Source organism: Salmo salar, chromosome 18 (genome assembly GCF_965601325.2).
Source record: "Salmo salar chromosome 18, fSalSal1, whole genome shotgun sequence".
Lineage (NCBI taxonomy): Eukaryota > Metazoa > Chordata > Actinopteri > Salmoniformes > Salmonidae > Salmo > Salmo salar.
The window spans coordinates 76,216,794-76,242,686 of NC_138308.1; the positions used below are offsets into that span (position 1 = coordinate 76,216,794).

Consider the following 25,893-nt stretch of genomic DNA (forward strand, 5'->3'; position numbering starts at 1 on the left):
AAACAGATTCCAATCCATTAGCTATACTTAGTAAAGGACCCCAGATAACAGGGGAGTGGATACACTTACCGTCTCTGGTGTTCTCAGTTAACTGATCCTTCACATTGGTGACATCAGATTCCCCACTCAATGCCTGGTACTGTTTCTTATCTGCACCGGGGTACACAATATATACATGTCAATACACACATACACACTTGTAGAGCTCTTGGTTAAGTAATCTTGCTCCCAGCCCGAACACGGTGGTTATGATGGCATGGGTTGTGCATCGTGTCTTGTATGGTAAAGACACAAACACAGAGGTCTGCTTCAGTTAGTCCTGGTTCCAGCTCCAAACATGCTGGCTATGTCGTCACGGGTTGTGTTATTATGGGTAGTGTGTGTGTGTGTGTGTGTGTGTGTGTGTGTGTGTGTGCATGCACATGTGTGTTTGTACTTTTAGATTTATGTGTATTGTTGTGTTATTTCACTACACCCGCAATAACATCTGCTAAATATGTGTATGCGATCAATAAAATGTGACTTGATTTTGTCATGCATTTTCCTACGCGTATGTTTACTGGGGTTAAAGGAGTTCAGGGTTTCCTAAAGCAGGGCGGAGCGCGAAGCCTTCTAAATCTGGAGCTGTGGTTGTGGTGAGAAGATACAAGTAGAGAGAAGCTTCACCATCCTTACGTAGATGGAGGCCATTAAAGTTAGGGCAATGTTGTGGTTATGTGTACTGTCCTCAAGTAGGCACAGCCCTGCAGCGTCACCAGGGATGTGATCAGGGGCTGTATTTATCAAGCTTCTCAGAATAGCAGTTCTGATCTAAAAATCAGTTCCTCTGTCCAGAGTCTGTGTTCTTTTGCCCATCTAATCTTTTCTTTTTATTGGCCAGTCTGAGATATGGCTTTTACTTTGCAACTCTGCCTAGAAGGCCAGCATTCCGGAGTCGCCTCTTCACAGTTGATGTTGAGACTGGTGTTTTGTGGGTACTATTTAAGGAAGCTGCCAGTTGAGGACTTGTGAGGTGTCTGTTTCTCAAACTAGACACCCTAATGTACTTGTCCTCTTGCTCAGTTGTGCACCGGGGCTCCCACTCCTCTTTCTATTCTGGTTAAAGCCAGTTTGCACTGTTCTGTGAAGGGAGTAGTACACAGTGTTGTACGAGATCTTCAGTTTCTTGGCAATTTCTCGCATGAAATAGCCTTCATTCCTCAGAAAAAGAATAGACTGATGAGTTTCAGAAGAAATACTTTGTTTCTGGCCATTTTGAGCCTGTAATAGAACCCAAAAATGCTGATGCTCCAGATACTAAACCAGTCGATAGGACAGTTCTATTGCTTCTTTTATCAGAACAAAGGTTTTCAGCTGTGCTAACATAATTTCAAAAGGGTTTTCTAATGATCAGTTAGCCTTTTAAATTGATAAACTTGGATTAGCTAACACAATGTGCCATTGGAACACAGGAGTGATGGTTGCTGATAATGGACCTCTGTACGCCTATGTAGATGTTCCATAAAACAAATCTGCTGTTTCCAGCTAGAATAGTCATTTACAACATTAACAATGTCTACATTGTATTTCTGATCAATTTGATGTTATTTTAAAAAACAAGGACATTTCTAAGTGACCCCAAACTTTTGAACGGTCGTGTATATATGCACTGTGTTTTGCTTGAATATAGACTACTGTGATTGGAGGTATATGTGACTGTCAATCAAAGATTCAGTTGTCATGGTCATGTTCATTAGGGCACGCCATTGAAAACATTTAAAAATGCTTTGTAGCGGAAAACCCAATTGAGTGTGTTTTTTAATTGGACAAATCCAGGTAGTCCCTCCCTGTTTAAGTCAGTTTTCTTCCATTTCCTGCTAATGAACATGGCCCAAACCCTTTGTCCACAGGTACCTTGAGTGGTGGCGTCCACAACATCTGTCCTCTCCAGTGTCGTGTCTCTGCCCCCTGGGGTTGGTGAGACTACGATCACACTGGGCACCACAGCGGGTGGGATATCCTCTGGACGGAAGCCTCGCCTGATCAGCTTCAGGTGAACGGTCTGGCTCGTGTGTCTCAGCACCTCCACGGCCTGCTGGTTGGTGTAGCCCTGGATGTTATTACCGTCCACCTGCAGGGGGCGATCATCCATGTCATGATTATGGATACATCATGGAGTTGAATAGAGTGCTTAGAGTGCTCTTCTTTGCATCTTTGTCATATTGGCTTCTGTGACAGCATGGAAAGCGTCAATGAGATCTTTCTCCATACTTAAACAGCCTTTGTGGCACGTGAGTCATTTATCCAAGTCTATGGGATACATTCTCAGGACAACACACGAATAGGAAAGCAAGCTCACAGACACACCCATACCAGGCACACCCATACACACAGAAATAGTCCCACCCAATAGTCAAACCTACATCACAACAAGAAAACAAATCATGATGGAAGATCTGCTCATGCTTCAAATCCATTAATTTATTCAGGATGTAACACAAAGGGTTTTACATTAATAGTAAGTGCTCAATTTAGGGTCATGACTAGGGTTGTGACGGTCATGACATTTTGTCAGCCGGTGATTGTCAAGAAAATAACTGCCGGTCTCACGGTAATTGACCGTTAATTAACATGAAAAAAATGATGCATTTCCTGGCTTCCACGCATAGTCTACAAGCCACTCATTCAGACCTTTGGAACATGTACATTTTAAAAAGTCTAATAAATCAATGTAATTTAGCCTATACCATCCCAATAAATCAATAATGTATTTTTGACAGGTCTAAAGAAACATGATATAAAGAAAATGAAGTCTATTTCAGGAGAACAGAACAGTATACTCGGAGTTGTCCTTATGTTAGGTCCTGATCTGGCTATGCCAAATGGCTGTGGGCTACACTAGTTAATTTAGCAGACAAGAATCTCTTAGAATTCCGTGGCATTAATTTATAGTATGAAGAATACAATTGAACATAGCTGAATAAAATTGAAAGGATGTTTTCTCCAAAAGATTTGAGGGAGTGTGCACATGTGGCTATTCTGTGTTGACCAGTTAACAAAGAAACAGGTCCTCCTATATGCTTAATTTATAGTTCTTTATGCAACTTTAGTTGTGATCAAAACATATAGCCCAACGTTTGTATTTTTAACACATTCTAAGGCTGCATTATGCGACTCTAATGATGATTTAAAAACAGTAGCATGTAAGGCATGAACTCTGCTTTGTTATTTGCGCAGGCTGCACACATTTCATCAGTCTCTCATTCACAATTTGACAAGCAATTTCCAGGCGGCATCCCCTTTGTAATGCCCCCTAAAAAAATCTATGCCTTTTGCGGCCAGGGCCGTTGTGCCCTTGGGTCGATTATAATAATTCCCTTTTCCCGCCTGCGTGCTCCGAAGCACCTCTAACTCACATGGCTGTCTAAGATAGCTACATTCTTATTAGCCAATGCAGTCACGTGATCGGATCTTTCACACAGGATACAACTGAAGACAACTACCTCACGAAGCTGGTTGAGAGAATGCCAAGAGTGTGCGAAGTTGTCATCAAGGCAAAGGGTGGCTACTTTGAAGAATTTTAAATATAAAATATACATTTGTTTAACACTTTTTTGGTTACTACATGATTTCATATGTGTTATTTTATAGTGCTGATGTCTTCACTATTATTCTACAATGTAGAATTTTTTTTAAATAAAGAAAAACCCTGGAATGAGTGGGTGTGCCCAATCTTTTGACTCGTACTGTATGTGTGAAATTTGTTTTGATTTAGAATTAACCATTTTCATGCACCTGTCTCGAAAATAGCAAATGGAGGACGCTTTTCCTGTGGTTCATTTTCAATGTCAGCCATGTAAGCTATACTCCTGTTGTAAAGCGAAGCAATGTGCTTAAAATGAGAAAAGTTGAGAAATAAATATAGTAAGCCTAGCCTATAGAAATCTGATGGATCCTGCTCTTTTTAATAGAGGCCATCACTCTGTTTTCTCACTCAATTGCATAGTCTATAGAAATGTTGCGCAACATGAGCTAATGGGCTCTCATTAAGTATTTGATTCGATTTTTGATTACATTTGCATTGACGTCAGAGTGATTAGAGGTACAATAGAGTGCTGAGTACCAGACAGTTATCAAGTTTGGTAGACTACTAATGACCATCAGCAGAATCAGAGCTTGGAGAAGCTTAATTACCATGACTAAACGGTCACGTGGAATTTGACTGCCATCATGACTCGTGACCGCCAGGGAGGCGGTAATACGGTCACCGTAACGGCCCTGGAACAGTGTGTATAAATCTCAGTTGAAGCTAAATTATTCAAATATGGGAGATTTTTTATCTCCACACATTATCTATAGATAAAGCTCCATATTATTCAAAATGAGAGACAAATATCCTTGCACACTTTATTTTATACTTTGGCATGGAATTGAAATTTACATAACGGCTGATAAAACATCTGAAGGGTGTGGCTTGGGGTGGTCTAGCGCTTAGGGCCGCTGGTGTTGGCATAGGTTCCATTCTGGCCTACTGCACAATTCCTATCCATCTTTCCCCACTGTCATCTTCAATCACTCTCTATCTGATCTGTTCAAGTCAGAAAGTGAATATATATATATATATACCAAAAATGTAAATAAATAAAAGAGTTGAGGATAGTCTAAGACACTTACGGCTATGATCTGGTCCCCAACATGGATCCGGCCGTCTTGCTCTACCGCACTGTCTTTAGTTATACTTTTCACGAAAATACCAGAGGGCTCTGAAAATGGCAAAATAGACACAATGACCATGTGTGGATAACATTCCTAAAACAAGCAGTATCCTTTATACAGTACAAGAGACGCCCTTTAACTGTCAAACTGTATCTGCAGTATGAGTGTTCTAGAGAAGTCAGAAACACTCACAATTTCCCAAGAAGAGGCAGTGTCACTACATAGCTCTTTGCTACAGACATTTTATGGGACTCTTTAAAGTAAATTCCTTCCCAAGTGGTTTCATTCCATCCCAAGCAGAGTGAATAAATTAGAAAATAAATAAAACCAAACTATTTCCAGCAGTAAACAAGGCTGCCAAGTCTTACCAGAATTTTTGTCCCCCACATAGCCGGCGATGGTGATTCCCAGACCCTGGGCGTTCTTGGTCAGCCCAACGTCGAACGCTTCGTCCTCCTCTTCCTCGTATCCCTGTGAAGAGACAGAGGAAGAGTGAGTCAGCTTCTACATTCTACAAAATGGCCGACAGAGAGCACAGTGGAGGGGGCGGGTGCCGAATTCCCCCAATTCCACGTGCTGTTACCAATTTACCAAGAAGCATTCCTCACCTATGCATCAACTCTGTCAGCCAGATGAGTTATGTTATTTATTTGATGAATGTCAACTAAAAATGGCAATCAAGCAATGGGGTTACTGAGACTGTGTACAGAGAAGAATATACAGTCTAGTTTGGGAGTGTGAGTCATGGAATGTTGATAAGGTTCATGGTTAATACTGCTTGATAATGGACAGCGAATTCCAGTTGTTAGCCTTTTGGAACATTGTGACTTCTGAGGCTGAGTCACAGATGATGTCACGTGTCACGAATTATTCTCACTGGATACCTATCTCTGAGGGGAAGAGAGCTGGAACGAAAGAGAGACAGAACCATGTGCCCTTTATCCTAGTCATTAGTAAATATAACCTTTTAAGGAAACAAACCTAATAAAACCACCTCATCTTCACCCTTCCCCCCCCCCTACCCATCCACCCACACGATTGTCTTGTCGTACCTGTTGCTCTGTGACCGTGGGCAACACCATTGGGACGATGGCGGTCTCCTCTGGAGGGCCTCTGGTGATGACCAACTTCACTCTGTTACCACACTGCCTCAGGACCTAGATTATAAAATTGAGAAGTTTTTGTCAAGACTCAGTCAAGTCTCAATGTCGTATGTCTAAAAGTCTCAGACAAGTCTCATTATCAGTAGTCAATTCAATACAAAACTCAGTACCTGAGCCACCTGCTCACTTCCCATGCCATATAGGTCAGTGTCCCCAATCTTGAGGATGTGGTCCCCACTGCGCAGATGCCCATCCTAAGTACAAGGTAGGAAAGTTGGTTATTACTAGTAGGTATGGCTTACAAAAACCAAGATTCCCCACTGGGCACAGATGTCAGTTCAACATTTATTTTTTATAACAATTTGGTTGAGATGTCAACTAACGTGAATTCAACCAAAAACGTCACCCTGACATTGGATTTAGGGAAATCCTTACGTTGAGGACTTTTTGCAAATCCAATCAGTTTTCCACGTTAATTCAACGTCATCACATGGATTTTTTGTTGTTGTTGAAATAACGTGTAAAAAAACGTTGATTCAAACCATTTTTGCCCAGTTGGTTCCTGCTTGCAAATCCTCTAAATACCAATGTGTGGTGCATCCATGACAATGTAGTCACCTGATCAGCGATGCCTCCAGGCAGGATGGTTTTGACAATGACACCGGTGGTCTTTCCTCCTACAATGCCAAAGCCCAGGCCTGTCCCATCGTTGACCAGCTCCATGGTCTCCACATGATTCCAGTGGGCCTAAGGAGGGACACAGAGAGTGGAGCGTCAGATACGGATCTCAAAACATTCACTACAGGAAGGTTACTACGTATAGGATGTAACCCTCAGGGTAAAAGAGAGGTATGCCGTCCAAGGAGAACAACTAGGACTAATGAAGAGGAAATGAAGAAACATCATTCCAGGAACCACCTGGGAGGATGTAAAGAAAACAACACAGAACAGGGTGATAGAGATACACCGTTGAGGCTCTTTGTGCCACAAGGAGCGAGAAGGAATATGTTAAGTGCTCAAAGAAGGAATTTGAATATTGCTGTGTGTGTTCCCCAGTGAACTACCGTTATACAACCGTCTGTGTTCCTCATCACGCTAGAGGTTAGGCATTACGCTAGCTCCCCCGGGAATGTGAGACACTATAGTTTGTGTGTGTATACAGAATGTGAGTGTGCTCATGTTTGTGTGTGTGTGTGTGTGTGCTAATGTGTTTATATACGTGTATGCTTCCACAAGCTTCTGTGTGTGCACTCCCCTCACCGCACTGGAGTGGGCAGACAGGGTGCTGGCAGCGGAGGGGGTACGGGACACCACGGGGCTGGCCAGCTGAGGGATGGGTCCTCTGGCTATGGTGAGCTGCACGCACTCAGACGCTCGCTGCAGGATGCCTATGGCCTGCTGGTGGGTCACTGTCTGGTCCAGGGGTTGACCGTTGATGGCCAAGATCTGGTCTGACTCCTTCAGCTTCCCATCGCTGTGGGAACAGGAGGATTCTCGTGATAAAAAATATTCCCACAAGACATCAATTAACCTCTCTAGGGTAGGGGGCAGTATTTTCACGGCCGGATGAAAAACGTACCCAAATTAAACTGCCTACTACATTTACATTTAAGTCATTTAGTAGACGCTCTTATCCAGAGCGACTTACAAATTGGTGCATTCACCTTATGATATCCAGTGGAACAACCACTTTACAATAGTGCATCTAAATCTTTTAAGGGGGGGGGTTAGAAGGATTACTTTATCCTATCCTAGGTATTCCTTAAAGAGGTGGGGTTTCAGGTGTCTCCGGAAGGTGGTGATTGACTCCGCTGTCCTGGCGTCGTGAGGGAGCATGTTCCACCATTGGGGTGCCAGAGCAGCGAACAGTTTTGACTGGGCTGAGCGGGAACTGTGCTTCCTCAGAGGTAGGGGGGCCAGCAGGCCAGAGGTGGATGAACGCAGTGCCCTTGTTTGGGTGCAGGGCCTGATCAGAGCCTGAAGGTATGGAGGTGCCGTTCCCTTCACAGCTCCGTAGGCAATCACCATGGTCTTGTAGCGGATGCGAGCTTCAACTGGAAGCCAGTGGAGAGAGCGGAGGAGCGGGGTGACGTGAGAGAACTTGGGAAGGTTGAACACCAGACGGGCTGCGGCGTTCTGGATGAGTTGTAGGGGTTTAATGGCACAGGCAGGGAGCCCAGCCAACAGCGAGTTGCAGTAATCCAGACCGGAGATGACAAGTGCCTGGATTAGGACCTGCGCCGCTTCCTGTGTGAGGCAGGGTCGTACTCTGCGAATGTTGTAGAGCATGAACCTACAGGATCGGGTCACCGCCTTGATGTTAGTGGAGAACGACAGGGTGTTGTCCAGGATCACGCCAAGGTTCTTAGCACTCTGGGAGGAGGGGACAAGGGAGTTGTCAACCGTGATGGCGAGATCATGGAACGGGCAGTCCTTCCCCGGGAGGAAGAGCAGCTCCGTCTTGCCGAGGTTCAGCTTGAGCTGGTGATCCGTCATCCACACTGATATGTCTGACAGACATGCAGAGATGCGATTCGCCGCCTGGTTATCAGAAGGGGGAAAGGAGAAGATTAATTGTGTGTCGTCTGCATAGCAATGATAGGAGAGACCATGTGAGGATATGACAGAGCCAAGTGACTTGGTGTATAGCGAGAATAGGAGAGGGCCTAGAACAGAGCCCTGGGGGACACCAGTGGTGAGAGCGCATGGTGCGGAGACAGATTCTCGCCACGCCACCTGGTAGGAGCGACCTGTCAGGTAGGACGCAATCCAAGCGTGGGCCGCGCCGGAGATGCCCAACTCGTAGAGGGTGGAGAGGAGGATCTGATGGTTCACAGTATCAAAGGCAGCAGATAGGTCTAGAAGGATGAGAGCAGAGGAGACTCGGGCCCAGGAACTAGAATATGCATATTATTAGTAGGTTTGGATAGAAAACACTCTGAAGTTTCGAAAACTGTTTGAATGATGTCTGTGAGTATAACAGAACTCATATGGCAGGCAAAACCCTGCGAAAAATCTAACCGGGAAGTGAGAATTCTGGTGCTTGTAGTCCTTTCAAGTCCTTGCCTTTCTAACAGACAGTGAGTTAGGGTTCATTTTGCACTTCCTAAGGCTTGCACTAGATGTCAACAGTCTTTAGAGAGTTGTTTGAGTCGTCTATGATGAACAGAGACCGAATGAAAAGGCTGAGAAGTTGGTGACCCCCCGAATGGGATGCGCATTCACGCGAGAGGTAGCTCCACGTTCAAAAACGTTTTTCAAGACACTGGTTTCGTCCGGTTGGAATATTACTGAATATTCACGTTCTAAAGGCCCTAAAGATTGATGTTTGACATGTTTGAACGAACGTAAATAGATTTTGTTTTAACTTTTCTTCGTGACATTTTCCTTGCGCGTCCTACATTTGGAGTAGCTGAACTGAACGCGCGAACAACAAGGAGCTATTTGGACATAAATTATGGAGTTTATCGAACAAAACAACATTTATTGTGGACCTGGGATTCTTGGAAGTGCCTTCTGATGAAGATTACTAAAGGTAAGCGAATATTTCTAGTTTTATTTATGCTTTTAGATGACTCAAAAATGGCGGCTATCTTTATTGCTTGATGTCTTTTTCTGAGCGCAGTACTCAGATTATTGCAAAGTGTGCTTTCCACGTGAAGTCATTTTGAAATCGGACAACGTGGTTGGATTCAGGAGATGTTTATCTATAATTCTTTGAATAACAATTTAATATTTTATCAAGGTTTTTGAATAGTATTTTTGTAAATCGGTGTGCTGATTCACCGGCAGTTTTGTAGGCATAATATTTTCTGAACGTCACGAGCCATTGTAAAATGCTGTTTTTGGTTATAAATATGAACTTGATCGAACAAAAAAATGCATGTATTGTGTAACATGATGTTCTAGGAGTGTCATCTGATGAAGATCATCAAAGGTTAGTGCTGTATTTAGCTGTGTTTTGGGTATTTGTGATGCATGCTAGTTGCTTGGAAATGGCTGTGTGGTTTTTTGTGTCTATGTACTCTCCTAACATGATCTAATGTTTTGCTTTCGCTGTAAAGCCTTTTTGAAATCGGACAACGTGGTTCGATTCAGGAGAAGTGTATCTATAAAATGGTGTAAAATAGTCCTATGTTTGAGAACTTTGAATTATGACATTTTGTGGTTTTTAATTTGCCGCTCTGATTTGTCACTGGCTGTTGAATAGTGTGGGACGAATCCCCTAGAGAGGTTAAAGGGATAGTTCACCAAAATTACAGTATGGCATCCTGGTTGCTAAAATTCTAATAGTTCATTTAATTTCAGTTTATGTGAAAAAAACAAGCAAGTATAGTGTAGAGAATTATTGTAGCATCTAAAGCGCTGTGAAATATATTTTCCATAACCAAAAATATTGAAGCATAGATATAGCACAGATAGAACAGATCTACTGCTTCTTAAACTTTCTTTCAATGAGAATGACAGATCTATAACACACAATTCTAAGTGAATTTGGTCAGGTCGCCCAAAAAGTTACATATTAGAGCTGTAAGTGGTAACATTTTAGTAGTTTTGTCCAATATGTAATTTTGGGTGAACTATCCCTTTAAAAAGTCTTATATTGTTAAGTTTTCATTGATGACTCGAGGTCAAACATAGTTCATTAGGATGCAGCCTCAGTGCAACTAAATTCATTATTGAATAGTTGATTATCAACAGCTGATTATCTAACGGGCTGTAAGACTTAGAAATGCGGATAATCTCACAGTTGAAAAGATGCAGGTCGAAAAAGACAGTAGTCACCAACTATGGTCTTGGGGAGATGCAGGGTGGGCAGGCTTTTGTTCCACACCAGTACTAACACATCCGATTATCAACTGTTGATTCAGCTGGAATGTGTAAAAACTGGGATTCTGGTTTTAATGACTTCATTTCAACCAGATTTGTCCGCCACAGGGTGGGCATGCATTTTGTTCCAGCCCATCACTAACACAATAGATAATCAACGGTTGACCCAGTAGGCAAAACTGGGTTTCTGGTTATAATGATGTCATTTCAACCAGATTTATCTGCTGGGGATGACCCTTGTTAACTTTCCCATACCAGTGGGCCACGCTCCCGGGCTGGATCTCCTGGACGAAGATGCCCAGCTCTCCACAGTTCTCGCTCCTCAGGCCAACCACGCTGAAGCCCAGACCCCGAGACAGCGGCTTCACCAGCTCCATGTGCGTCACGTAGCGCCCCTAGAGACACACGCACGCACATGCACACACGCACACACACACAAATGTACCCATATACATCACACACACACTACACGTTAGCCCTCACAGCGTAGTGTAGTGCGCACTGGTCTTTGAATATTTAGCTAGCTTGACCGGGAGTGTAACCAGCCTTGCTTGTGATTATCAAGATACATTTCTGGAGATAATACATTTTTTACCATCTAGGGATGTAGAGAAATAGTACCACCAACAGCATTTGTGCAAAAGTCAAGTCAAATATGAAACAAAAACAATCAACCATATAATGAAATATGTACCTGTGTATCTAAAAGAAAGTTACTTGTTGTGATGAAATAACTCAAAATGTATGACATGCTTGCGTTTTATCCAAACATGTCTTTACCTGAGCCATGGAGCGAATGATGTGCTCAAACTCCTCAGGCGATTGCTTCCCATTGACCTGTGTACTAGTGGAGGCTTCTGGGTAGGCAAGATGGCCACCATTGGCCTGGGCTGATGTGTAGCATTCACTCAGGTCACCGCTAAGTGTTGATGTGACACCACCCTGAAACCATCAATGGAAATACAGTCAAGTGTTGCATTCAAGAATTCTAGGTTTTGCAACATTTTGATATATGGCAAACTGTATAAACTCCGTATTGTTTATAAGAAAGAGCAGCTGCTAAAAGCTGTTGGCTGTTATAGTTTGAAGTGCTGTTTATTGAATTTGTGGCAGTTGTTTGATTGAAGAGAGTCATGATCACAAACACTATAACCAATTATTTGAAATCAAATATATTCAATGTTGTGATGGTAGGAATTATACATCTCGCAAGAAACAGACTTAATCCACAAAATTACAGCTTTATTTTTGAATATATCAACACAAACCATGGTTACTTGTCACACTGTTACACACATGCATTGCAGTGACTATCACTAATATCCCAAATAAGGCCACACAAGCCGATCCAATCAAGTTCTAACCAAAAACCTGCCTTCACTGCTGTTAAAATAAACAAAGGCTAATTTCGTGAATTCCCTAAATCAAACTAAGTCTGGGAGCGGGGGAGGCAGGCCAGCTCGTTACCCAGCCGTGATTAGCTGGATCTATAGCAGTCTAATCCTTCAGCGATAATAGCCTTTCAGCTGATCCAACAATGACTCTGCCACCAATGTAATATTTCCATCATAGCCATCTGGATGCCTTGATATGCTACTCAATAAATGGGCTGCAACCACTGTGGTTTTGTGACTAATGGATTACATGAATTAGACAATGTGTAAAACTATGTTTTTGAATCTCATTTGCTTATTGGCTCTAATGTTTGTTTATGATTCGTTTGAATGTGATCCAAAAGGACTAGCACATTGCTTCATGAGAACTTTGTTTGAAATATAGCATCCTAGGCTTCGGTTGCCCTTTTGAACTTGTGCTTAGCATATTGAAGAAGCATTTTGGACACACTAGCTGACATATCATCCAGCCAGTATGGTGAGGTTTTAGCCTTTGTAAAGAGAAAAACCCTGCAGGCTCGGCTAAGTTAGCGTAGCGCTCAAGTTGCTGTCCCATACACAAGCTTTGTTAGCCAGCCGGGCTAAGAGGATTAAAGTTCCAGTTTGGTTCTTGCACATTTAAGAAATTGTTTCTGCCCCACTTCACACGGCGGCAGCCTCTCTCTTCTGCGAGCAGGCCCTGTCGCCATAGCGACACTGACAGTGCTAGGCACTACTGGCAGGGGTAGACAGACAAACTGTGTGTGGGTCTAGGCATTGACTGACAACAAAAACACTAACTACAGCTTTCCTACAAATTGGTTTCGCCTAAGGAAGCCAGAAAGTCTATTTGTACTGCAAAATCCCAGCTTAATCTCTGTTCCTCTAAATTGAATTTACATGATTTAATGTTTTCTTTGATTCACTTTATCTATAAACATAGACTCCATTACTCATTTATTTTAGCTTGAAAACAGTAGGGTGGAAGAGCAATAGTTTAGCATGCCACACACACAGTTACCCATGCTATACTGTGTGGAATGGATTGCTACATTGTGCTAAGGAATGTGACACTGCTGAAATAAGCTATAAAGCACTGGCGCACAAAAAAAAATGCCTGCAAGGATTTTATAATCTGAATTCCTTCAGGGTTGAAAAAAAAGAAAAGATATAGCAACCCCCCTAACTCCCACTGCATCGCTCACATATTTTCTGTCTCAAGCGCTCACCCTGGCCCCTTCCCACAGTGACCTAACCAGAGCTCTTTCTTGGGCAAAAACTAAATCTACATTTCTCATGGGCCCTAGAAAACCGAGGAGGCCTTTTGGCTTTTCCTGGTATTGTCTGCTTATGTAACCTTATTAAAAGTGCCCAGATGAACTCGGACTGCAATATGACCACAGTAATACATGATTTGAGAAGGGGGAAAAAAAAGCTAAATCTGTCTGGAGCCCTAATAATTCAATTGGATTCAACGCAGACCAAATCAAGATTGAAATAGGTAGCAGTAATTTATTTCATTCCCAACTACCAGACATAATAATACTGTCGTAGCAAAGACCATACATGGTCAATCCTGAGTCTGAAGCTATGCCATTAACACATTTATCTACTATTGATACACCATCCAAAGTGTAATTAATAACTTCACCAAGCTCAAAAGGGATATTCAATGTCTGCTTTTATTTTACCCATCTACCAATAGGTGCCCTTCTTTGCAAAGCATTGGTTAACCTACCTGGTCTTTGTGGTTGAATCTGTGTTTGAAATTCACTGCTTGACTGAGGGACATTACAGATAATTGTATGTGTGGGGTACAGAGATGAGGTCATTCAAAAATCCTGTTAAACACTATTATTACACACAGAGTGAGTCCATGCAACTTATTATGTGACTTGTTAAGCACATTCTTACTCCTGAACTTATTTAAGCTTCAACATTGACATTATGGTGTATTGTGTGTAGGCCAGCGACAAAAAAAATCTCAAATTAAATTATACTGAACAAAAATATAAACGCAACACGCAATAATTTTTACGATATTACCGAGTTACAGTTCATTTAAGGAAATCAGTCAATTGAAATATATTTACATTTACATTTAAGTCATTTAGCAGACGCTCTTATCCAGAGCGACTTACAAATTGGTGCATTCACCTTATGATATCCAGTGGAACAACCACTTTACAATAGTGCATCTAAATCTTTTAAGGGGGGGGGGGGGGGGTTAGAAGGATTACTTTATCCTATCCTAGGTATTCCTTAAAGAGGTGGGGTTTCAGGTGTCTCCGGAAGGTGGTGATTGACTCCGCTGTCCTGGCGTCGTGAGGGAGCTTGTTCCACCATTGGGGTGCCAGAGCAGCGAACAGTTTTGACTGGGCTGAGCGGGAACTGTGCTTCCTCAGAGGTAGGGGGGCCAGCAGGCCAGAGGTGGATGAACGCAGTGCCCTTGTTTGGGTGTAGGGCCTGATCAGAGCCTGAAGGTATGGAGGTGCCGTTCCCTTCACAGCTCCGTAGGCAATCACCATGGTCTTGTAGCGGATGCGAGCTTCAACTGGAAGCCAGTGGAGAGAGCGGAGGAGCGGGGTGACGTGAGAGAACTATTTATTAGCACCTAATCTATGGATTTCACATGGCTGGGCCTGGGATGGCCTAGGCCCACCCTCTGAGGAGCCAGGCCAAACAACATTTGTTTTACCCCCACAAAAGGGCTATACTACAGACAGAAATACTCCTCAGTTTCATCAGCTGTCCAGGTGACTGCTCTCAGACGATGGATGTGGAGATCCTGGGCTGGCGTGGTTACATGTGGTCTGCGGTTGGACATACTGACAAATTCTCTAAGGCGGTTTATGGTAGAGAAATGAACATTCAATTCTCTGGCAACAGGTCTGGTGGACATTCCTGCAGTCAGTATGCCAATTGCACGCTCCCTCAAAACTTGAGACACCTGTGGCATTGCATTGTGTGACAAAACTGCACATTATAGAGCGGCCTTTTATTGTCCCCAGCACAAGGTGCACCTGTGTAATGATCATGCTGTTTAATCAGCTTCTTGACATGCCACACCTGTCAGGTGGCTGGATTATCTTGGCAAAGGAGAAATACTAACAGGGATGAAAACAAATGTTATTTCAGTTCATGAAATATGGGACCAACATGTTGCGTTCATATTTTTGTTCAGTATATTTTACATATATTTAGATTTTACAGGCTGTAACGCAACAAAATGTGGAAAAAGTCAAGGGGTGTGAATACTTTGAAGGCACTGTATATTTGATATTGTTCATCAAAGTTAGCTGACTAACTTAGTGATCCTACATCCCAACACCCAAGAGAAACCTGATCTTACCCACCTGGTCTTTGAGGAGCTGGACAGACTTCTGCAGGGCCAGAATCTGGTGGAACAGGGGGCTCTGGAGAACTGACTTGAGCAGGCTGAGCTTCTCCTCAGTGGGGACCTCCCCCCGGTCCTTCAGCTTGGCCTGGAGACGCTCCACTGCCTGCAAGGCACGCTGGGTATCTGCAAAAGTGTTGCATAGTCCAGTGACCGCATGGGGAGGCAGCCGCGTGGAGAAGAGTGGAAGAGAGGGTTAGCTATCAGTATGAACATGCAGGGTGATCAACGCAAATGTTTTGAAATTCTTTAGAAGTTGAGTACAGCTAGATAGGAGGCCGACATGCCCCCTTTGACATCTCTAAAACATCCTGTAATTAAACATCCAAGAGTTCCTATTTTGTTGGCAGTGTTCATTTAGGATGGATTGCTGAGATATCAAAACGTATTTATTTCACATGCACCGAATACAACAGGTGAAGTAGACTTTACTGTGAAATGCTTGTTTACAAGCCCTTCCCAACACAGGAGGTTGGTGGCTCCTTAATTGGGGAGGACGGACCTGTGGTAATGGCTAGAGCAGAATGGTATCAAATACATTAAACACATGGTTTACATGTGTTCGATGCCATTCCATTTGCTCCATTCCAGCCATTATTATGAGCTGTCCTGCCCTCAGCAGCCTCCACTGCTTACCAAATATGCAATAAACAATAATAATAAAAAATTGTAACACAAGGGGAATAAAATACACAAAAGAATTGAGCTATATACAGAGAGTATCAGTACCAGATCAATGTGCAGGGGTACAAGGTATTTGAGGTAGAAAAGTACATGAAGGCAGGGTAAAGTGACAAAGCATCAGGATAGACAATAATACGAATAAATAGAGAACAGAGTAGCAGCAGGCAGCATAGGATGAGTTTGAAAGTGTACAGTACCACTCAAACGTTTAAACACCTACTCATCCAAGGGTTTTTCTTTATTTGTACTATTTTCTACATTGTAGAATAATAGTGAAGACAACAAAACTATGAAATAACACATATATGGTGTGTATATAGTCTAGTGAGTGTGCGTAGGGTCAGTGCAAGATAGTTTGGGTACCATTCATTGACTATTTAGCAGTCTGGCTATTTAGCGGTTTTATGGCTTGGGGGGTAGAAGCTATCTCAGAGCCTGCTGTTCCGAGAGCCGATGCTTCAGTACCATTTGCCAGACGGTAGCAGAGTGAACAGTCTATGGCTAGGGTGGCTGGATTTTTTGGCAATTTTTCAGGCCTTCCCCTGACACCACCTGATATAGAGGTCCTGGATGAGCTCAGCTCGTACTAGACTTTCTGCACCACTCTCTGTAGCGCTTTGCGGTCCAGGGCGGTGCATTTGCCATACCAAGCGGTGATACAGTCAGTCAAGATGCTCTCGATTGCGCAGCTGTATAACTTTTTGGAGGTACCGAGGACCCATGCCAAATTGTTTCAGTCGCCTGAGGGGGAAGAGTGGCTGCCGTGCCCTCTTCACTAATGTGAGGGTGCGTGTAAACCATGTTAAGTCCTTAGTGATGTGGAGGCCAACGAATGTGAAGCTCTCGACCAGCTCCACTACAGCGATGTGGATGGGAGCGTGCTCTCCCCTCTTTCTCCTGTAGTCCACAATCAGCTCCTTGGTCTTACTGATGTTGAGGGAGAGGTTGTTGTCAAGGCACCACACTGCTAAGTCTCTGACCTCCTCCCTGTAGGCTGTCTCATTACCATTGTGTCGTCAGCAAACTTGATGGTGTTGGAATCGTGTGCGGGCCACGCATTCGTGGGTGAAAGGGAGTACAGGAGGTGACTAAGAATACACCTCTGAGGGGTCCAGTTTTGAAGGAATGTGAAGTCTATTCTACAATTGACTTCTAAAGTCTTATCTACTGTAAGTAACACATGCTCCTGTTGACACACGTGCTTGCTAATGTGTGAAGCACTATGTGAATGATTCTTGGGGGGGGGGGGGGGGTGAGAGAAAGACCACCCTGAGGCTTAGCTTAACTTCCATTCAACATGATGTTCTCTTTCAGAATAACAATGATTTGCTGTTAGCTTTGGCTCGGCCGAGAGACGCACAGGTCCGGACTGGGCAACCGGAGAAAAAAGGTCCTCCAGTTTGCTTGCTCGACCCTGCATAAGCTCTTCTCGCCTCCTCAAAGCGGCTTGTTAGCCAAGGATGGGTTTGGACGGGGCAATTTCCAAAGCCCGCGGACTGTGACTCTCACCTAATAGGGCGTGCACGAGTTCCAAAGCACTGTTCGTTCTGAGAGCTAGCCCACCTCTTTGTGCAGAGACAGTAAACAAACCAATAACACGAGAGTCTCGACAGACACATTTCTTTGTTAACGGCTTGTACCTTCGGGGGTACTTCGTTGTTGTTTTCGTAGCGGGGTGTTCGGGCGTGCATAACAAGGATTCTCCTCAGGGTCTGTGTTTCTTAGAGAAATAGGGTGATTTTACAATAACTGAGGCCTAGTCCGGATTTTTTATGTTTGGATGGGAGATGGGGAGTAACGTTATCTAAATAAATAATAACATCAATCTAATTCCCTCTCTTCATCAAAACATTATCACCTCTCCCTGTTTTCTTGTTGTGAGACCTTGGACATAACTGACAACGCTAGCAATCAACACTTTTCTAACACACATTGACTGATCACTTACCCATTGTCTCAATCATGTCTTTTATTCCTGGTAGATGTGATAGCTGCCTATCAGACAATGAGTGTTACTCTTCACGTAGTCAAGGCCTGCAAAATATACATATGTGTTACACACCCTCTATATGAGCACCCCCTATTTGACCTTTGACCAAATGAATATGAAATCAACATGAAACCATTACGAGTGTTGTTGCAATGCTACTTTTGTCAATCATTATCACATAGGCTACTTAGTCATTCAGTGTTGATATCCATGTACACTCTGACCAGTGTGCTCTTAAAAGACTGACCGACAATTAAAATATCTCAGCAGTCTACTCTCTGAATTGTCATACTTCACAGGACATAATATAAAATACACATTTTTATGCTGAATATTTTTTTTTTATGCTAAAGATGAGAGCTGCTACATTACAGAACAAAGGTTTTGTGCAGGTGCTACAATACTACTAGAAGAAGTAGGTATTTACTAGGCACATGCAGGTTGATGGGGCCTTTGTATTTCACTAATGCTCTTATTCAGGGATTAACATTTGCCAATTGCCATTCCTGGGGCCTTAACTGACATTGGCAATGGCTTTGTGACATGTATGTCACCGCCAGTCATCTGTGTGGCCTTGGCAAAGTCATTAACTATGCATGTTAGGCCAAACAGGCAGGTGTTCTGCTTCTATGCTCAGTAGCCTAATCAATAGCCATATCACATCTCAGTTACTGTAAATCAAGTATCCACTAATACATTCAGAAATAAGTTGTGTGTTACTATACCAAGGCACAGTGATGCTTTTAAAACTGAAAGGTTAAGTGATGCAGATGAAGTCAATGTTCTAATGTGAATGAAATGTCTTCCTTTTATATTGAGACATTTTTTATACATCAAAAGGTACAATACCTGGAAGTTAAATATTGCATATTTAGTTGTTATACAGTAAATCGTCTTACTAACTGCTCTGTAACCTTGTCATACCCACTCCAGTCATACCATGCAAGCACATTGATAGAAAACAGTTTCTTTAATTGCATTGATCCATTATCAATGAGAAGTGGTATGGGGAGGATCTTAATTATTTCATTTGCTTAAATCTTATATTAGCTCAATCATTAGGTGCAGGTGCATATGCTGAATAACCAATTCTCATGGCATTATCAGCCATAGAATAGCCTATAGGCCTATCAGTAGGCAATATTTACAGCAAATGTCTATAAACTTACAGACAATAGCCATTTTTGTCACCCAATATAAAAACGAGTTTGAAACCAAAATAGAAACAACTTCAAGCTTTATTTAGGGCCTATCACTTGGTTTGGACAAACAGATTGACAGTTAATAGGTTAATGGTTTCTTGAAGTTGTTTTCTTCTAGGGACACCAGCTAGCACATCTGGTTTCTTTGTAGTTGTGGGACATACGTTTTTGGTTTCCAATTGGTTCTGGGAACGAAGCCATACATTTCCTGACCGGTAAAATGGAAACATTCTGAGAATGTAAGCGAAAATTTCAAAGGAAACAAGCACTCATTAAACCTGTTAGGGATAGGGGGCAGTATTTTCACGTTCGGATGAAAAGCGTGCCCAGAGTAAACTGCCTGCTACTCACTACTCAAATATTTGCATATTATTAGTAGATTTCGATAGAAAACACTCTGAAGTTTCTAAAACTGTTTGAATGATGTCTGTGAGTATAACAGAACTCATATGGCAGGCAAAAACCTGAGAAAAATCCAACCAGGAAGTGGGAAATCTGAGGGTTGTAGTTTTTCAATTGATTGCCTTTCAAACTACAGTGTCTGTGGGGTCATTTTGCACTTCCTAAGGCTTCCACTAGATGTCAACAGTCTTTAGAACCTTGTTTCATGCTTCTACTGTTACTGGGCAGAGAATAAGAGCTGTCTCAAGCCTGGGACCAGTGAGTTGTTTACCGCGCGCCCACACAGGCGCCCTCATGCAGGCGCGCCGCTCCTTCTTTTTCCTCTGTAATGAATACGCTATTGTCCGGTTGGAATATTATCGAAGATTTATGTTAAAAAGACCCTAAGGATTGATTGTAAACATCGTTTCACATGTTTCTACGAATGGTAAAGGAACATTTTGACTTTTCGTCTCGGGTTTTGTGCTCGCACATTTTGCCTTTGGATAGTGATCTGAACGCGAGAACAAAAGAAGGTATTTGGACATAAATATGGAGTTTATCGAACAAAACAAACATTTCTTGTGGAAGTGGGAGTCATGGGAGTGCATTCCGATGTAGATCAGCAAAGGTAAGTGAAGATTTATAATACTATTTCTGAGTTTAGTTGACTCCAGAACTTGGCGGGTAACTGTATAGCTTGCTTTGATGGCTGAGCTCTGTACTCAGAATATTGAACAATGTGCTTTCGCCGTAAAGCTATTTTGAAATCTGACACAGCGGTTGCATTAAGGAGAAGTGTATCTATAATTCTTTCAATAACTGTTGTAAACTTTATCAACGTTTATGATGAGTATTTTTGTAAATTGATGTGCTCATTCACCGGAAGTTTTGGAGGCAATACATTTTCTGAACATCACGCGCCAATGTAAAATGGGGTTTATGGATATAAATATGAACTTTATCGAGCAAAACATACATGTATTGTGTAACATGAAGTCCTATGAGTGCCATCTGATGAAGATCAAATGTTAGTGATTAATTTTAGCTGTATTTCTGGTTTTGTGACGCCTCTCCTTGCTTGGAAAATGGCTGTGTGTTTTTTCTTGTTTAGGCACTGTCCTAACATAATCTAATGTTATGCTTTCGCCGTAAAGCGTTTTTGAAATCGGACAATGTGGTTGGATTAACGGAAGATTATCTTTAAAATGGTGTATAGTAGTTGTATGTTTGAGAAATTTTAATTATGAGATTTTTGTTGTTTTGAATTTGCCGCCCTGCTATTTCACTGGCTGTTGGCCAGGGGTTCCGCTAGCGGAACGTCTGTCCATAAGATAAGGTGTGGTTAATAAGTGGGCGTGGCCAAGACACCTGAACACACTTAACAAGATCGAGAATAGAGTTTTGTTGAAGCTGAGAACGGAATTTATCGCTTTTTAAATAACATTCTTACAACGCCACTAATGTTTTCTTATGGTTTTTATGGAACGTTTTCTTAATGTTCTGAGAACATGACTAAATATAACCATGAGGAAACCTGCAGAAAATGTAATGCTGAAGAATTGAAATTCCCACAGATGAACAAACCAGATGGAGAACATTCCTAGAACATCACCAACATTTTTATTAAATGTAAGCATGTTTGAACTTTTAAAAACGTTCTGTAAAGTAATGAAATGCCCCCCCCCCCCCCCATTGAGCAAGTGAATGTTTGACATTTTCAGACTACTAAACAACTATTTAGAACCATGGAGAGTAACTACAAGTCACAAAGAAAACAGAAGCTGCATCCACTATTCCAGCACCATTTCAGCATCATCAAATCACCTCTGCTTAGTCTAATACAGTGACAACTAAAAGACACCAAAAACAATTTAGTCCAATCAACGTAGGCTAAATATTATTTGGCTGTCCATGGTTCTGATTTCTGTGTGTGTGTGTGTTGCGCACATTTGTACGGAATGGGGTAAGTTTACGTTATCTCCCCAGAGAAAGCATCTGAGCGAGCGAAACAGAGCCTCTCTGTCTCTGTATGTGTAGCCCATGAGATTGTTTCCGCCGTAGCGTTGCATGCAAGGGAAGCCAGAGAGCATTTGTCCACCCTTGATTAAAAAAAACTTTACAAAAAATATAATATAATAGCCAATCAGCTTTGAGCTAAACTGAGTGAGCTCAACTGTGAATGGTCCTGGCACACCCAAAAAAAGTGTCAAGGGAAGCCTGTTTTGGATTTGGCTTCACACTAATCACATCACATCTAGAGCAAAACATCAAATGATATGCAACAAATGTAGTTTTTTTCTCTTGTTGTGTTTTTTAACTTTGGTGGATAGATAGCTAAAATCAGCCCTTTCCTAAATTAGCTGGATGGAGTTAGGGATTTTGACTTGTGGATTTTACTTAATTCTTCATACTGGGCAATGATTATAACAGCAATTCTGATCCATTCAAATGAGGCTACAAAGAAAACGAATGGGACTGTAGCGACTGTGTTGACTTCCAAATCTGGGGTGTGAACTACGTTTCTATTCAAGCGTTGATCGACATGGTAATGGCTCTATAGTATTGGAAAAAAGTTGAAAAAAACTGACCCTCCGTTACATCGTGACGTGTCATGCCGTAACGTACAGCACGCATAAAGCAACTATTTCTGTCTTACAATCTCTCTCCACCAGGTGTAACACTTCTCTCATCGTTTAAAAACAAGAAATGGACAGTGACGGGGTAAGGGGGGGATACCTAGTCATTTTTTGAGTCATCACTGTAAGCGATCATGACTTTCAAAGCCGCTGTTTACTTCTGAAGATCACTTTAGCCCCGCCCTAAAAACCCGATTGAAATTCGACACAAACCTTCAAATAGGTATGTAATGGCACATTATATAAACTCTTTATAGTGTTTTATTTACATTTTAGACACGATAAGGTGATAAGTTGGCCAGATTGAGTGAAAAAAAGCAGTTTTCCCACACATCTCCTCTCCTTCTCACTATCACGCATTAGTTTCGCTTCCCCACCCGCCATTTTTAAAAGACCCGAAGGAGCTCATTGCCTTCTTGAATTATGCAGAAACGGGCAGCGTGGAGGTCATGTCATTAATTTTGTTGGAAAGGGGAGAAATTGTGCTTTACAATGATATTGACATTACAGTTGATCTAGAAGTATTGTTTTTGGGGTGCTAAAATAAGGTCAATTGTACGGACCAAGGCGATGTACAAAAGTGAGTGAGTTTACGTTACATTCAGCCTCTTGTGAATTTAAGGACAATTATGAAAACACAGAGATGAAAGATACATTTTATGTTTTTTTTTTTCTTGGTAATTTTTTGTGGGAAGCTTGGCTTCCCATGGCCTCCATCAATACACGCCACTGGCTCTTACCAAGCTCTAAGAAACGTTATGTGCTAGCTGGGATAGTTCTAACTATGGATCCATAACACCACTATAGTATAGTTTTCGTTCACCGCTCACTCAAGGCATATTTAACAAACTGAAATGTGTTTGTACAAGTGTCGGCACTGTCTGTTTATACGTTTATATAGTATTATTTTAAATCTAGCCTCGCCTCGGCAACAGAAGGCAATGAATACAATCCGCTTTTCTCAACTCCCCCTCCTTCTCCATCTCTTCTTCAGGATATTGAATCAACAGGTATTCGACATTATCAGAGACGCCAAAGACGTTGTATAACGTTGTGACAACGTAATGAAACCGCCCAAGTGCTTGAAACATTCCCACAAAACTATAAACATATCATATAGGCTATGGGAGAGAAAATACAGATGTCGTTGGAAACATTGACCGCGCGAGAGTCAGAGAACGTAGCCTTTACAATAGCAACACTGTTGCTCAAAATCCAAACTCGGAATTCAGCGTTACATATGTATCCGAAACGCTTATTAACTTTTATCTTGTCAAATGCATTGAAAGGAGTATTATAGGAACGAAGGAAACTTACACAGGCGTTGACCCTTGGCTGGCGGCTTACACAGGACGTGTCCTGTTGTACTCCGGCTAACGGCGCATAGACTGGGCTTAAAGATGGGGCGTATTGTAACTCGATATTCAATAGACATTCGCAGCAACAGCGTCACCGAGAGTTGAGATCGAGACCAGCTATAGGAGAGACGGTGGAAGTTTATTGGGAGGTCACAAGCGCCGCTTGGTGGATACCATGACAACTAGGCCTAAAGTGCAGCCTGCTGTTCTGCATCTCAATCATCTCAAGTATTGCACTCAGACAGACTTGATTGGGGATTTATTTCATATGCATTGGGCAATTTTATAAGGGGGTCTATTTTTATAATCATGGGTATTGCAAAAGGCAAGTTTTTTGTATTTTTTTATTTCACCGTTATTTAACCAGGTAGGCTAGTTGAGAACAAGTTCTCATTTGCAACTGCGACCTGGCCAAGATAAAGCATAGCAATTCGACACATACAACAACACAGAGTTACACATGGAATAAACAAAACATACAGTCAATAATACAGTAGAACAAAAGAAAACAAAAAGTCTATAGGCCATGGTGGCGAAGAAATTACAATATAGCAATTAAACACTGGAATGGTAGATGTGCAGAAGATGAATGTGCAAGTAGAGATACTGGGGTGCAAAGGAGCAAGATAAATAAATAAATAAATACAGTATGGGGATGAGGTAGGTAGATAGCCCATCTGTAAACAGCCCATCTATGTACAGGTGCAGTGATCTGTGAGCTGCTCTGACAGCTGGTGCTTAAAGCTAGTGAGGGAGATATGAGTCTCCAGCTTCAGAGATTTTTGCAGTTCGTTCCAGTCATTGGCAGCAGAGAACTGGAAGGAAAGTGTGGGTGGCTGTGTGGGTGACCAGTGAGATATACCTGCTGGAGCGCGTGCTACGAGTGGGTGCTGCTATGGTGACCAGTGAGCTGAGATAAGGCGGGGCTTTACCTAGGAGAGACTTGTAGATAACCTGTAACCAGTGGGTTTGGCGACGAGTATGAAGCGAGGGCCAACCAATGAGAGCGTACAGGTCGCAATGGTGGGTAGTGTATGGGGCTTTGGTGACAAAACGGATGGCACTGTGATAGACAGCATCCAGTTTGTTGAGTAGAGTGTTGGAGGCTATTTTATAGATGACATCCCGAAGTCGAGGATCGGTAGGATGGTCAGTTTTACGAGGGTATGTTTGGCAGCATGAGTGAAGGATGCTTTGTTGCGATATAGGAAGCCGATTCTAGATTTAATTTTGGATTGGAGATGCTTAATGTGAGTCTGGAAGGAGAGTTTACAGTCTAACCAGACACCCAGTTATTTGTAGTTGTTCACGTATTCTAAGTCAGAGCCATCCAGAGTAGTGATGCTGGACGGGCGAGCAGGTGCGGGCAGTGATTGATTGAATAGCATGCATTTAGTTTTACTTGCGTTTAAGAGCAGTTGGAGGCCACGGAAGGAGTGTTGTATGGCATTGAGGGTCGTCTGGAGGTTAGTTAACACAGTGTCCAAAGAGGGGCCAGAAGTATACAGAATGGTGTCGTCTGCGTAGAGGTGGATCAGAGAATCACCAGCAGCAAGAGCAACATCATTGATGTATACAGAGAAGAGAGTCGGCCCGAGAATTGAACCCTGTGGCACACCCATAGAGACTGCCAGAGGTCCGGACAACAGGCCCTCCGATTTGACACACTGAACTCTATCAGAGAAGTAGTTGGTAAACCAGGCGAGGCAATCATTTGAGAAACCAAGGCTGTCGAGTCTGCCAATAAGAATGTGGTGATTGACAGAGTCGAAAGCCTTGGCCAGGTCGATGAATACGGCTGCACAGTAATGTCTCTTATCGCTGGCGGTTATGATGTCGTTTAGGACCTTGAGCGTGGCTGAGGTGCACCCATGACCAGCTCTGAAACCAGATTGCATAGCGGAGAAGGTACGGTGGGATTCTAAATGGTCGGTAATCTGTTTGTTAACTTGGCTTTCGAAGACCTTAGAAAGACAGGGTAGGATAGATATAGGTCTGTAGCAGTTTGGATCTAGAGTGTCACCCCCTTTGAAGAGGGAGATGACCGCGGCAGCTTTCCAATCTTTGGGAATCTCAGACGATACGAAAGAAAGGTTGAACAGGCTAGTAATAGGGGTTGCAACAATTTCGGCAGATAATTTTAGAAAGAGAGGGTCCAGATTGTCTAGCCCGGCTGATTTGTAGGGGTCCAGATTTTGCAGCTCTTTCAGAACATCAGCTATCTGGATTTGGGTGAAGGAG

General features: G+C 42.6%; 1 protein-coding gene across 6 annotated transcripts in view; it reads right to left on the reverse strand.

Annotated features, from left to right (window-relative positions):
• LOC106577625 (multiple PDZ domain protein) overlaps positions 1–23,715 on the reverse strand; it is a 69,583-nt gene extending 45,868 nt beyond the window's left edge. For all 6 annotated transcript variants that reach the window (XM_082965140.1, XM_082965142.1, XM_082965141.1 and 3 more), the window contains exons 1-13: positions 23,612–23,715; positions 18,031–18,116; positions 15,358–15,524; positions 11,409–11,570; positions 10,884–11,023; positions 7,059–7,272; positions 6,417–6,545; positions 5,969–6,052; positions 5,748–5,852; positions 5,064–5,166; positions 4,654–4,742; positions 1,894–2,110; positions 70–150 (exon numbers count right to left, since the gene is read on the reverse strand). In XM_082965140.1, coding sequence (XP_082821266.1) covers positions 70–150; positions 1,894–2,110; positions 4,654–4,742; positions 5,064–5,166; positions 5,748–5,852; positions 5,969–6,052; positions 6,417–6,545; positions 7,059–7,272; positions 10,884–11,023; positions 11,409–11,570; positions 15,358–15,524; positions 18,031–18,046 — 1,507 coding nt within the window. In that variant the 5' untranslated portion in view covers positions 18,047–18,116; positions 23,612–23,715. The remainder of the gene's footprint in view (positions 1–69; positions 151–1,893; positions 2,111–4,653; positions 4,743–5,063; positions 5,167–5,747; positions 5,853–5,968; positions 6,053–6,416; positions 6,546–7,058; positions 7,273–10,883; positions 11,024–11,408; positions 11,571–15,357; positions 15,525–18,030; positions 18,117–23,611) is intronic.
• Positions 23,716–25,893: the final 2,178 nt, after the last annotated feature.